This window comes from Aythya fuligula, chromosome 1, assembly GCF_009819795.1.
Source record: "Aythya fuligula isolate bAytFul2 chromosome 1, bAytFul2.pri, whole genome shotgun sequence".
Classification (NCBI taxonomy): domain Eukaryota; kingdom Metazoa; phylum Chordata; class Aves; order Anseriformes; family Anatidae; genus Aythya; species Aythya fuligula.
The window spans coordinates 2708817-2722046 of record NC_045559.1 but is presented as its reverse complement, the minus strand read 5'-3'; the positions used below and the strand labels follow the sequence as shown (position 1 = coordinate 2722046).

Here is a 13230-nt window from a genome sequence, read left to right as displayed (position 1 = left end):
GGAGAACCGCCTTGTCTCTGGTCCTATAATCTGGTGGAAAATGGATGTAAATAAGCCTGGTTCTCATTTGAAACAACAAAATACATCACGCAGGCACCGGACAAGAAAAATCTCCCACTTGCTGCCTCTATCTGTGCAGATCTGGGGAGCTGAGGAATTCAGAGCACTCGTGTCTGCCACGTATAAATTCACTCAAGCCATTAACTCCCAACTCTTTTTCTTTTTTTTTGCAGCTGAAAGCAGGCCTGTGCGGCGGACGGCCCTCAGAAGCAGGGACACCATGACAATTACAGCCCTGTGTTTCTTGGCACGGGGTCCCAACCAATAGCCCTGACCCACTGATGAGTGCTGGGTCATTCCCTCATTAGGAGCAGCGCGTTTTTTATTATTCCCTTCTGCACGCTGCCTTGCTCGGCCTCTCCCACTCCCTGTCTGTGGCTGAATGCGCGCCTGGCTAATATTGCTTGTTTACAGGATAAATCAGCTGAACAAATCCCATTATATTTTGGACCAGTGACAATGACGGGGTAATGACATTGAAACAGGGAAAATACGATGTTGTTCCTACTGATCTAATGTCACCCACATGCTCTATCTGCTATGCCAGCTCCAATACTGCATGGAGGAAACAGAGGTCTCTCTGTCTGTCCGCGGCATTACCACTTAAATCTCTGGGTATCCTGTGCTTCAAGTACTTCTGTAACCACTCTAAGTATTATCTCCACAGAATCTGCACCATAAAGCAGAAAACACTAGGGATGAAACAGTGTCTTGTTCCTAAATTTAAGCAACTGGGTGCTGGTGGCACAGGGCAGGGTTTAGGTCTTATGGATTTCATGGCTGTTTTATAAAGCACGTACACATCACAGCAGCAGAGCTAGAACAGAAGCTTTTGTTATTCAGCTCCACGTCCCCATGGTCTCAGTCCCAGAGGTCTCCAAGTTGAAACCTCGTTGAAAGCTCTGGCACCCCGTGTCTCCGCTGGATGCAGGTAACGATGCAACGTGTCACACACACACAAACATCACTGTGCACGCTCAGGTGGGATCAATGTGAGAGCGTTTGCTACCTCCAGAATAAAGATGCGATAAAGGTTTGCACTTCAGCAAGCACAGTGAGGCCACACTGCTCCACTTCCTAACATTTACCTCCGCAAAGGAGTAGAGCTGAAGAGACGGATGGTTCATAGGTAGATGCGAGCATGACACCCAGCTCCATCCTGAATTTTGGCATATCTATCCAGCCAGGTCTGTTGGCCCTACAAACACTGTGTTTGGTCCCAAAGTTGTTTTAACATCACCCAGAGTCTGCCTATGCCACTGTAGCATGGCCACACAGATGCCACGCTGGAAGCATCTCAGGCACAAATATGGTCAGAGGAGACCTGGACACGTCTCTGTATGGACAACACTCTTTCCTGTCCCCATCATCATATCTTGTCCCCATTTTTTTTAGTGGCTACTCCCAGCATCTCTATTAATGCTGCCTGATGTAATGTGGACGCGTGCTTCTGTGCAATTCAGGTAAACACAGATATTTCTGGGGCAAAAATAATGCCCTGTGCCATGTGTGTGCTGGAATATAAAATAAATGCAGACGTGTGCATCGGACTGTTCCCAGAGGCTAAAAATCTTCACTGATTCCCCAAGTATGAAGACAGACCCTGCACTGTTTTTCACCCCAACAACTCTACTCACATCAGGCCAGTGAGAAGGGGTCTGTGCAGGATTTGGGCTGGAAAGCAACGCTGAATCCAGCATACCCGTGACCCCCTCCTCAACAGAATGGTTATTGTACGAACCCCAGCTGCCCCCAGTCCGGAGGTGCTTTAAATAGCATCAGGCTCATGCAAGGAGACGCAATCACTTTGCTTCTGGCTCTTTGCAGGATTTTTCTGAGTTTTGCTTGATGCTTTTTTTCCTTTTTTTTTTTTTTTTTTTTTTTTTCCCAAATGTTGCGTAAGCATTCCCCTTGGCCTGGGAGGCAATCTCCTGGTGAGGCAATATGAGGTCAGGTTTGTGAAATAGCTGATCAGTCGGCACGGAAGCAAATGCGAGGAGATCATATGGAGCCCTCTGAGAACGCGAGGCTGAGCCACGTGTGACCGCAGGGCTCGACCGCAGAAGAAAACAGCCCGGGTCGCTGGCAGGGGAAGCGGCAAAGATGGGTTCCCAGAAATAAAGGCCATCGAGGAGCACAAAGCAGACGGCCCAGGCGGCGATGTGGAAGCTGGCACCTCGCTCTCCTGCAGAAGCATCTACCTGGAGGCCAGTGGAGGATGCTGAGATGCTGAGAGATGATGCTGAGCCACAGAGGCAGAGCCGGCGTGGTCCGGAGATGGGACTGATGGCTGGGGGAGGGAGCCGAGCCTGAAATATCTCAGACACAACAGCGAGTCAGCAGCCTTGGGCCCTGCTCTGTCTTCAATGAACATTTTGTGTGAGCAGGGTCAAGCAGACGCGAGGAGCCAGGAGGGAACAGCGCAGCGCGCACGGGTTTGGCACCCGGCCACTTAAAGGCAGAGGATTTCCTCCTATGTTTGGGAAGGAAATAGACGGCTTCACGGAAGCTTTTTTCAGAGCTTGGTTTTTTTTTATTGCAGCACAAACAATGAGCATTTTGGAAGGAGAGGGTGCAGGGAGGGGATGTGATAAGACAATTAATGACAGGCAGTGTTATTTCTGATCTGGAGGTATCCTTTCAAGGACAGGTGTTTAATACTGAGGAGTACACTTAATGCCTTAAATGCAATCATCCTCTCTGTGCAATTAGGGCCTGGCTTACAGCCCTTAAGTGCAAGCTTCAGTTTATGTAGGTGCTTAAGAGTTTTTGTTTTTCTCTCCCCTAGGGCCGCTGAAGCCATTTCTCCTGCCTGGAGTGCAGAGCACTCTGCAGAGGCAGGGACGTGTCCTTATCCCTCCTGGCAGAAAGCAGAGAGGTGGCACTTGGGAGGAAGGACTGCAGCCAAGGAAAAAGTGAAGATGAACCCATGCGGTGCCTAAGGAGCCCCTGAAAATGAGTTTTCATCAGGTTAGTTCATCCACCTAAATGCTAGTCGTGGGCTTTTAAGGATATCCAGAGGTCAGGATGTTACCAGCAGCTACACCCAGGCTGAACTGGGATGTGGATACTGGAAAAGTCCCAGTGCTCACCCCGAGCTATCCAGCTGCAGCTACATACACCGACTGGAAAACCAGGAGGGTTTCACTCCTGCAACTCCATTATGTCTCAGCCATCGTGTCCCTGGCACACCACAAACGCTGGGCTTGCTCGTCAATGAATTAGCACTAATTAATGAGCCTGCCTGGTCACATCGCAGTGGAAGAGGTGGGGAGCCTTTCCTAATTCCGGTTACAGAGGGGCCAGGACCTTGCTCAGAGCGGTGGAGATTTGAACTCAGTTGCTCTCCATTAGCCTGAGGAGCACGGCCTCAGATGTCTCTGGTCACTTCCACCACTGACAACAATCACGAGAAATACCAGCCACATCACTGGAGCGAGCTCCCCGCTCTGCTTTCGCCTGAGCTGCCTCATGTAGCAAGATAATATGACATTTCTCTCTATTAAAGTGTCTTTCACCCCAGAGCACGGCCAGCTTTGTCGGAGAGACAACAGTCAGGCCGTGAAGGGATGGAGAAAGGGGAGGGAGGAGGGTTTACGGGGGAGATGTGCAAATCACAGAGCTCAGCTGCAGAAATCCTAAGCCAGCACCCTACTCCTTGTCCAAGTGATATCCCCAATAAAACCCTCCATCCATTTGGGCTTCCCAAGCTGGCAGAGGACGCTGGTCATCTCTTCTCGAAGTGCTTGGCCCAGCAAGTCCCTCCAGCACACGCTGCACACACACGCTGCCATCCAACACAAACTGATGTGACCAATTATACAAATAGAGAGCTGGCAGGCACAGCCTGTTTGCTCCGTCTCAGCGTCTCCAGTGAGCATTCCCAGAGAGGCATTTCCCTATTTCTGAGGCTACTGCTTCTGCACAGGCTGCTCCCTGTCACTTTTTTTTTAGGATTCCTGCTCTTCTTTACAGAGGAAGAAGAGGAAAACACCATTAAAAGTTGGCCAAAAAGTGGTCCTCAACTGACTACGAGCCCTTTGGACCAGGAACATAAGCCTGTGTGATTTGGGCTAAAGGAGCGCCTGCAAAGCTTTTATGCGTGGTATATCCAGTCGAGATGAACAAAAGTCCCTATTGTACAAGCATGAGTGGCATTGACCTCGCAGAGGTTCACTTTGGATAGCCCTGCTGGCAAGCAGCGGCGCTCTGAGGTCTCATGAAACCGATAGCTCGTTCCTGTGACTCTGAGTCATTCCCCAGGGAAAGCGGCAGGCTCATGCCATGGCCAGCCCCACCAGGAGAAACAAGCACACGCTGTGTGTGCAAAATGTCAAGGCAGCAGCACCGCGTGGACCACCTTCCACATGCTCCTCTCCCTTAGGGCTAAGCAAGCGTTAGCACTCCTTTTTTTTCCCCAACCTTTTCCTTCTAAGGGAAATTGTAGGGGGAATGATAGAAAGAGATGATAACCCCTGCCTTTTGGTTGATAAAGTGATTCTTTTTTCCTTTGAAAGAGACTTTTTTTCCAGCAACTCCATCCCATGTCCTTTTTAAATGACTCTATTTTGCTGTTCCCCATGATAGAGAGGAATGCAGTAGCAAGGCTGTTATTCCCTCTCCCTGCAACAGTTGGGAACATCGGGCACAACACTTGGATCTGGGAGTCCCTGAGGTGTAAATGAGCTGCAAGTCACGTTTTCCTGTGCCTTAGCTGCCCCTCCTGTAAAACAGGGGTAATGCTCTCCCCAGCTTGGTGTCTCAGAAGTGCTCTGTTAGTCCTGTGTGTTGCTGAAGAGGAAAATAATGACACACATTTTCTGTAGGAAAATTATGGCCACTCCATCATCAACAGCAGCCTCTCCAGGAGTCAAATTGTGCTTTATACCATACGCACTCGAGCTAGAAATGGCTCTTTCTGACCTGGTGGTACAGAGCATGGATCAGTCTCAACATCTAGAATGGGCAGGGGGAAAGAGGGAAGCAGGAAGGAGTAGGAGAGCAGAGTCCACGTGAGGAACAGACATACGGAGGAGATGCAGACCTCTCAGGGATCCAGGCAGTGGTAACCACAAGGATATTTTGGAGAGTTGCTAATTTAAATGTGGCTTGAAGCATCAGAAGGGGAAGCCTTCATGGCTGAGTTACTTGTCAGACAATGACTTGAGTCCCAAATGCCCCACCTTGCCTGCCCTCTGTTAGCAAAGTGGTGGAAAAATATTGCCCAGCTCTTTGTACAACGCCTTTTGTTAGCTGGTCAGCTTCAAAAAAACATTTCTGCTCTCTCCCACCTGACAACGCTGCCATGAAAAACAGGAAGAGATTGAATACAGTAATTTAAGCAGTCAAACTCCATTTCCTGCCAAAAGGAAAAGAAAATACCGGCGAAAGGCAGAAACCAGGCGATAGTTGGGGACAGACAATTTGATTATCTTGGGCAGATATTTGCACTGTGTATCCGGTAAGAGCTGCAGCGGTGGAGGTGACACCTTTTCATTTCAGGGACTGCAGTCTGTTAGGCTGCAGAGCGGCGGGTGATGCTGGGAGGCAGATCAGGCTGGCGAGGACGCTGGGATCTCCCCAGGTTACAGCCCTGGGTTGCAACCAGCTCCTAAGCCAGCAGTTGGTCCCTTCAGTTCATCCCTTCCCCCAGAAATGGTCCCTTCACACCTCCATCTTCCTCCCAAACTACCTTTTTTTATGTTTCTAAACAAATTCAGCATTTCCATCAATGGTTAGTTACAAAGTTTATGATGTGCATTCGAACCCCAATCTTCTTTACCCAACATAAAGATTGTTTTCTGCCTTTATAAGCATTTTTTCCCTCTAGACCAGCTCTACCTTCTACCAACACCTTGAGAATCTGTACAGCCTCACTCCCTCTGCTCCACAGACCGATGCACCACACTGCACCGCAAAAGTGGTTGCTTTTGGTGGCACACAACGCTTTTGGGAGATAGTCAAAGGGAACAAAAGTGCTCTCAGGGGCTATATAAGTAGTAATGGCTTCAGTATCAGGAAAGGAGATTTAGATTAGATGTGAGGGAAAGCTCCCTAGCAGCAAAGACAGATCATGTAGGGAGAGAGGGGAGCCTCCATCGCTGGAGGTTAAGAACAGGTGAGACAAACATCTGTCAGAAATGTTATAAGTAAGGCAGAAGGGCAAATCAGATGACCTCATAAGACTCTTTTTTTTTTTTCCCAGCTTCATTTTTCTCTGGTTATATGAATTTCTAAGCATCTGGGGTCAAGTGTGCTGTTTAAATATAAGCTATTATCCTGCATTTGCAAGGTATGGGCAGAGAGGAAAACCAGAGGTATTACCTGAAACTATTCATCACCTTGGTGAACATCACCAATTTGCAAATCAACTGCCCAGACATAAAAATCCATCTATTTTTCCTGATCTATGCTGAAGATTAAGAGGAGGACAGCTGTGGCAGAAGGATAGGAGAGGAACGAGCATCAAGGATTGTCTATTCACCTTTGGTTTTTCACAGGTCAGGCCTGACCGTGCATCAAGATGTGAGGACAGTGATGAGCCCAGCTCCATAATCCACAGTCTTAGAGTTAGTATCTCAGAGAAGGGCTGGAATATGTCCTCTAAGAGTATTTCTCTGCGATGCTCAGTGGGGGTATCCCACAGTTTCTTTCCACCCATCTGCTCCCTGCCCAGTGTACCAGCTGTAACTATTCACATGCAGGATTTTGGCTGCTGGAAGCAGGGCAGCAGAACTGAACTTCAGGTTCACAGGCAGGTTGAGCCTGCACCAGCAGAGACACATTTGATATCTACAGAAAAAATAAATAAATAAATAAAAAGGAAAAATCACACTGGTAGCTTTGTAATTGGTTTTATAGCTGCTGCAAATCCATGTTCTAAAAGGCAGAGCAGCAGTACTGGTGGCTGGCTAGCAAGCAGGACATCAGCAAAGGAGACGAGGTCCTCACGGACATATGCCCAGGCTCCAAAATACTTCTCCAACCACCAAATATTTTCCAAGCTTAGCGGCTGGACTCTGCAATCCTTACAGCAGCCAAGTCACTAATACCTCGTCCCTCGGGCAGCACAGCTGATCTCAAGCAGGGCTTGCCAGCAGCTCTAAGTAGACTCATTTAAGGATAGCACAGCCCATTTAGTTACCTTTTCAGACCCCTGTTTTTTTCTCCAAGGATCTCCAGGCTCCTTTTCCAGCTGTGAGGAATTAGTATCTCTGATTCACAGTCACAAAGATGCTCTTACAATTTTCCCTACTGTGTCACTCAGTCCCTGATTCCTTGTCCTCTCCCCAGTCTCTGCAGCGCTGTCCCTCCAAATTCAGCCTGATTTATCCAGGATTCACCCCAAGGGACACAGGAAAGCTGTTGGCCCTTTTTCCTCTTTCTAAAGCCACAGAAGCCATGTGATTGATGGGTTTCAAAATTCTCGATTTGACAGGTCCTGTGTTGCAAGCATTAGCATGGAGCATGAGCAGAGCAGATTTGCAAATACAAGGAGAGGCTTAAGAGCCCAGGAAAGTGACTCCAGTGGGAAGCTCCCAGCCTAAATCTAAAGGCAGTTTTTTGAATGTGCAGCAGCCTTGAGGCTAAACAAAAATAAATAAATAAATAATAATCAAAGCCGGATCCGGGCACAAGACTTTCTCCCTGTGCAATGCTGCACAGGGAGTTTCACTACTGGCACAGGCCTAGACAGAAGAAATCCCACTAAAATGAAAGGGTTTGTCCCTCTGCACCTTCAGTGTAGGAGTGTGAGAGCACTGCAGTGTTGTGCAATGACGCTGAGGGTGCTGGTACAGAGAGGAATTAGGACAGGGTAAGGCAGAATCGATCTCCCTGCAATGAAATTTCCATCTGCCTTCCTCTTAGCGTGTCCTTGTCCTATAAAGGAGCAACAGCAGGGATCCCCCAGCAAAGAATGCTTGAGTACAAAGGACAGCATGAGTGATCCTGTATCCCAAGCCCTGACTCTGCCATGAGATGATTTGGGCAGGAAAGTGCCCTGGTGTTTCTCCATATTCCCTTTGCTCAGTCTTAAACTTGCCTCTTACTTGAAAGAGCTAATTAAGGAAGAAAATCAAAGCCCAGAGAGGCGGTTAGTGCAGCAGCCGGGGTGCAGTGCCGGCTATAATGCTGATTTCTGCGCATGGTATCAAAGCCAGCCGCATACTGCCGGGGCTGAGGCAGATTTCCGCAATGACACTTCACTGAACTGGTGGAATAAACCAAGACAATTTCTTAAGACCATTTGTAGGTCAGGTAGACCAACCTCTTCCCCAGACCTGCACTTCAATCTTGCAGCATTTAATCCTTGATCTGTAGCCAGGCCTTAATTTTTCAGTGCACAGACACTGCAGAGCTGGCTAGAAACAGGAAGACGAGGGACTTTGATGGTTAATGACCAGCGCTCCTCAGACACAGAAGAAATGAAGCCCTGGCTTCACAAAGCTCCGGGAACAAATCCTGCTCCAACTCTAGCCCAGAGAGATAAAATTCCACCATCAGACACAGAAACCAGCACAAGCAGCTGACTTTATCTAAGTACTGTTTCGGTTTAGGCTTGAGCCAAAACTGCAGAAGGAAACGTGATTTCACCCCTGATGAATTGCACAGTGAAATAGCAACAACAGACCAATTCCTCCTAAAGATTTTAAGGTCCCTTAGCATAATCTGTCAAAAAACATAAGATTGCTGGGAAGGTCAGAAAGTGATACATTCCCCAGCTCTTCCATGGCAAACTGAGGCATGGAGTGGTTAAAGTAGGTGGTCTGGTGAGCCAGAGGCAGAGCCAGGACTGGGACAAGGCAGCTTCAGTTCCTCGCTCTAGCCACTGAGCCACACTTTAAGCTCTGTGAGCACATGAGGAGGTTAAACTCGGGTGGGTAGAGGCTTGACTTACCGCACTGCTACAGGGAATATCCTTGACTTTGAGCCAGGCCAGATCTAACGTCCCCTCTCCCCTGTAGCAGGACTGCAGCCTGTCCTTGATGCGATCGTTGATCTTTTTCAGGACAAAGATGCAAAGAGCGGACTCATCCAAGGACTTCATCTTCCTTTTCTGCCCCTTGGAGAAGACTGTGAAGAGGATATCATCCTCAGGGCCTACACCCAAAGACCTCGCCAAAATGGCTCCAGCCTTGGACAAGTAGGCCGCCTGGAGCAACCGGTACTCAACCCCATTCTTCTCACAACCAATGGGCACCTCGACATAGGAGTTAAAAGCTGTGTCCTCCTTGCACAAACGGACCAGCTTAGAGGTATAGACCTGCTCCTTTGTGGTGGAGCCAGGTGGTGAGATCATCTCAGGCTGCAGAGTTAGGAAATAGACAAAGTTTCCGCTGCTGAAGCCATAGATGTAGTAGATATCAAAGTCAGGTATGATGGTAAAGGTGTCTGAGGGGATTTTAATCATGGAGGCCACAAACTCATCGTGGAAAACGTATGCAAACATCCCATCTGCCTCAGAGTTCTTGGTTAGCTTTCTGCTGGAAATAGTGGGGAAATACTCAGGCTTGCCATCCACAGCAGTGGCAATGAACAACTTGTCATCCATGTTGCTATAAGAAACGATGACTCCAAAAACAGAGCCGCTCTCGTTGACACCGGAGAGGTAATGCTCCTTCTTGTGGAAGGGCTCGCCCAGCTTGAAGAGGTCATCCAGCCTCAAAAGCTTACAAATGCCCTGGTAAAGGCTCCCACAGGCTATCAATCGATTCTCCTTGTAGTCTATGAGGAGCATTTTGTTGATGTTGTTAGTGGGTGTCAAGGGTTCATTGCAGGTTTGGACTATCCTGGGAGGATAACACTTGGGATTATCTTCATCGGGACCAGTCTGGTGGGTCACCAGGACCTTCAGGTCACTGGAGAGTTTGTAGATCCTGTTGACAGCTCCCAGGTAAATGTGCCCAGTTCTTTCATCAACAACCAAGTGGTTGAAGTTCCCCTCTGCTTGGTCTCCGGTGAAAGTGATGAAGGGCCTCTTTGGGAGGGGTGGCTGCTGCCTACCAAGAGGCGACACCGTGGCAGATAACAGGAGGTGAGAAATCAGGCAAGTCCACTTCCACATGGCTGGTGACATGTTTAGAAAGATTTGTATTCCCAAGGGAACAAAGACTGAAAGCTGTAAGTGTCTTCAAAACACCAATTCCCTGGCAGATTTTGTCCTACAAGCAAAGAGAAAAGAAAACAAAAGTACGTTACTATGGAGTATTCCTTCCTCCTCCCTCCTTCACAACCATGCCATCATCAGAGCATATTTAATTGCTAATCCTCCTTTTCTCGTCTCTGAGCTCTCTACTTACAGCCAGCACAAAGGGAGCCCTCCTGAAAGAAAAGATCCTGGTAGAAAGAGCAGAAATCACATAGCAGAATAACAAATCAGTGCCCTCTTAACCTCTGCTACACACACGTGTGCCCCATGGTGCAGCACAGGAATTCACTGGAAGCCAGAGCGGTGCAGAAGGCTAATGGTAGAATCATCAAGCAACATTACTGTTTGCACTGCCAACTTTGACCCAGTTGTGTATTTGATAAGACAGGACGGGAGAAGGATTATTCTCCTGCTCTTCTGGAAGAGGGACTGAATTCTGGAGAAGGTCAGGGACCTGCCTACAGGGACAAGTCCAGATGGATGCTGAGCTCTTTTGCAGCTCTTCAAGTTTGCCAGGAAGAAACCAGCTCTGGTCTGACATTAGCATCCTTTCAGGGAGACGCTGGTTCAGAACAGGCCTGTTTGAACAGGCTCTCTGTGGCTACCAGATCAAAGCTGCCACATGCCAGCCCAGCTTGGAGTACAGATGTAGGAGCTGCGGTTTGCCAGCCTTCAGAGCCACATCTACGAAGGGCACACAGCCAAGCACAAAGCAAACTGAGTACCAGGTCCCCTCCCTCCCTTGGGCCATCACCACAAGACTGCTCTTCACCCACTGCACAGCCAAGACAGCATTGTCTAAAAGAGAGTTCTGCTGGGCAATTTGGAGGAGAGAGAATAAAGGGGCTGCCTAATTATTAGCAATAATAAAGTCTAAAGGCTTCATTATTAGCAATAATAAAGTCTAAAGGAGCTTTCTTGCTCCACTCAGTCTCTTAAAATCACCCAGGTTTTAACTGGGGTGGTGAAAGCTACATGGACTTCGAACAGCTGCTCTAATTTGGTGAGTGTATCACCAACACCCCATCCTTGTGCCTTGGAAATACATCATCCCATTCAAGACATCCACATGCTCCCTGTTCCTCCTCCTCCTTTTCATGGTTGCTTCTGTACCAAGAGAAAATTTGGCCTTGTATGGCCCCACAGAGCACCTGGAGGATGGAGTCCTGCCACCTTGGGTCCTGCCAGCCAAGCTCTTTGCTAAGTGCTGACTGCACAACCCTTGTTACAGGTGGCCAGGCTAGAGCACATGGGTCTTCCCTCCCTCCCTCCCTCTTTAACATCCATATCAGAATTGCACAGAATTCTTCTTGCTTTTAAAAAGAAAACAAGTCAACCCCCAGCCTCAGAGATCTTTGTGATTTGGGTGCACTTCTGCAGGCCAGTGTCCTCCCATTTCTCACAGAGAGCTTTTGCTGAAAACAGGGGTGTAACTTGCTGAGCAAAGGTGATGACAGCAAGCCCTGTGCAAGGAGGAGACAAGGGAAAATCACTGTTTGCAAATCCCAGCAGGGAGGAAGGGGTGGTAGTGACACCGGTCTGGCATTCACAGCTCTTTCAAATCTGTGCAACTCTGCCAGCGCCAGCGGAACTGAAAATTTTCCTTCAAGGAATAACAAAGAGAATAAATCCTATCTTCTTTTGACCTGCAGACTGATTAGATCTGATAGTGGAAAGGGTAAGTCTGGGCTTCCAGAGCATCCACCACTTTCATGCCACCCCAAATATTTCAAAGTTCTCACAGGAGGCAGAATTTCAAAGCAGCTGTATGATCACCTTCACCTCCCACTGCCCTCCCTACCACAGCAGCCGCAGGCATTGGATAGATGACAGCCAAAGGTCATTTCACATTTACTTTAGGCATGTTTATCCTGCTCTGCTTTGCCTTTCTGGTCAAGCAAATATTTAATAAAATCAAGCTTATACTGCAGAGTTCGCAAGACTGTCTTGCGAGCTGGAGAGGATTTGCTCTACAGGAATACGCAGGCCAGTCACGTAGGTTTTTAATAACCTTTATTATGATAGATAGAACAGTGATGGGTTGAGCTCTCCTACACAAGCATTCCTCTTTCAAAAGAGGCCATCCTTGAGAGAGCGGCAGAAGAGGGAAGCTGTCCCTGTTTGAGTCCTGTGTTCAGAAACATCACGTGGCGACCCTGAACACCAGCTCCCTTCGCTTATGACTTATGATCCATATTTCTAAGAGACACTGGTTTGATCAGGCACTAGGCAGGTCTAGAAAGAAATTATTGTTTTGAAGTACAAAAAAGATAGCTATTTTACCCCTCTATTTTACCGTATTTTGCTCCTCTTAGCCCTGCAGAGTCAGCACAGCTGCAGGACAGGGAAATGGGAACTGCCGTGACCCCGAGACTGAAGAGGCAACCAAAAACCCCTCTTCTGCAACAGGAGCTGTCTGCCCAAAGATTGTTACAGAGCCCAAAAACTGAGTTATATCAACAGGAGGAAATATCCCCTTTAAAATAAACAGTCAACTCAACTTAAGAGGAGATGCGCTCGAGATGTGAAATCTTCGAGGCCCAACCAAGTGAGAATTGTGACCAACTTTGAGATGTGCCTGTCACTTACAGGGGGAGAGGGAGGTGAGGGAAACCTTCCTCCAGGTAATGACAGCAAATTTGGTCTGGAAACTATAGTGACCCCAGGAAGGTTAGGTGAGGAATCCCTTTTGCAGCAGACAAGGACACTTCGAAAACAGCGAATCTCCAGGGAAAAAGTTATTCACCTGCAGTGGGAAAAGCCTAGACATTTTACCAGCACTGACAGCCACCAAGCAAGCCCAGAAGCAGCCTTTCAGAAGGAAGGAGGGAGCCCGGAGCTATCTTGATATCTTCCACCAGCAGTCTGAGAGACCTTAGGAGGAAGGTTTTTCTCTTTGAACACTTCTGGCGTTTCCCTTCTCACCCGTCTGCTCACTTTTTTATTCCTGCATCCTGGAGTCCCAGTCGGTACTTGGGCCTCTCAGGGCTATCATTTATAATTTGGCTTAATTATTAAAT

General features: G+C 48.2%; 1 protein-coding gene across 2 annotated transcripts in view; it reads right to left on the bottom strand.

Annotated features, from left to right (window-relative positions):
* PLXNA4 (plexin A4) overlaps positions 1-13230 on the bottom strand; it is a 403695-nt gene that overhangs the window by 366702 nt on the left and 23763 nt on the right. For both annotated transcript variants that reach the window (XM_032202674.1, XM_032202682.1), the window contains exon 2: positions 8960-10223. In XM_032202674.1, coding sequence (XP_032058565.1) covers positions 8960-10138 — 1179 coding nt within the window. In that variant the 5' untranslated portion in view covers positions 10139-10223. The remainder of the gene's footprint in view (positions 1-8959; positions 10224-13230) is intronic.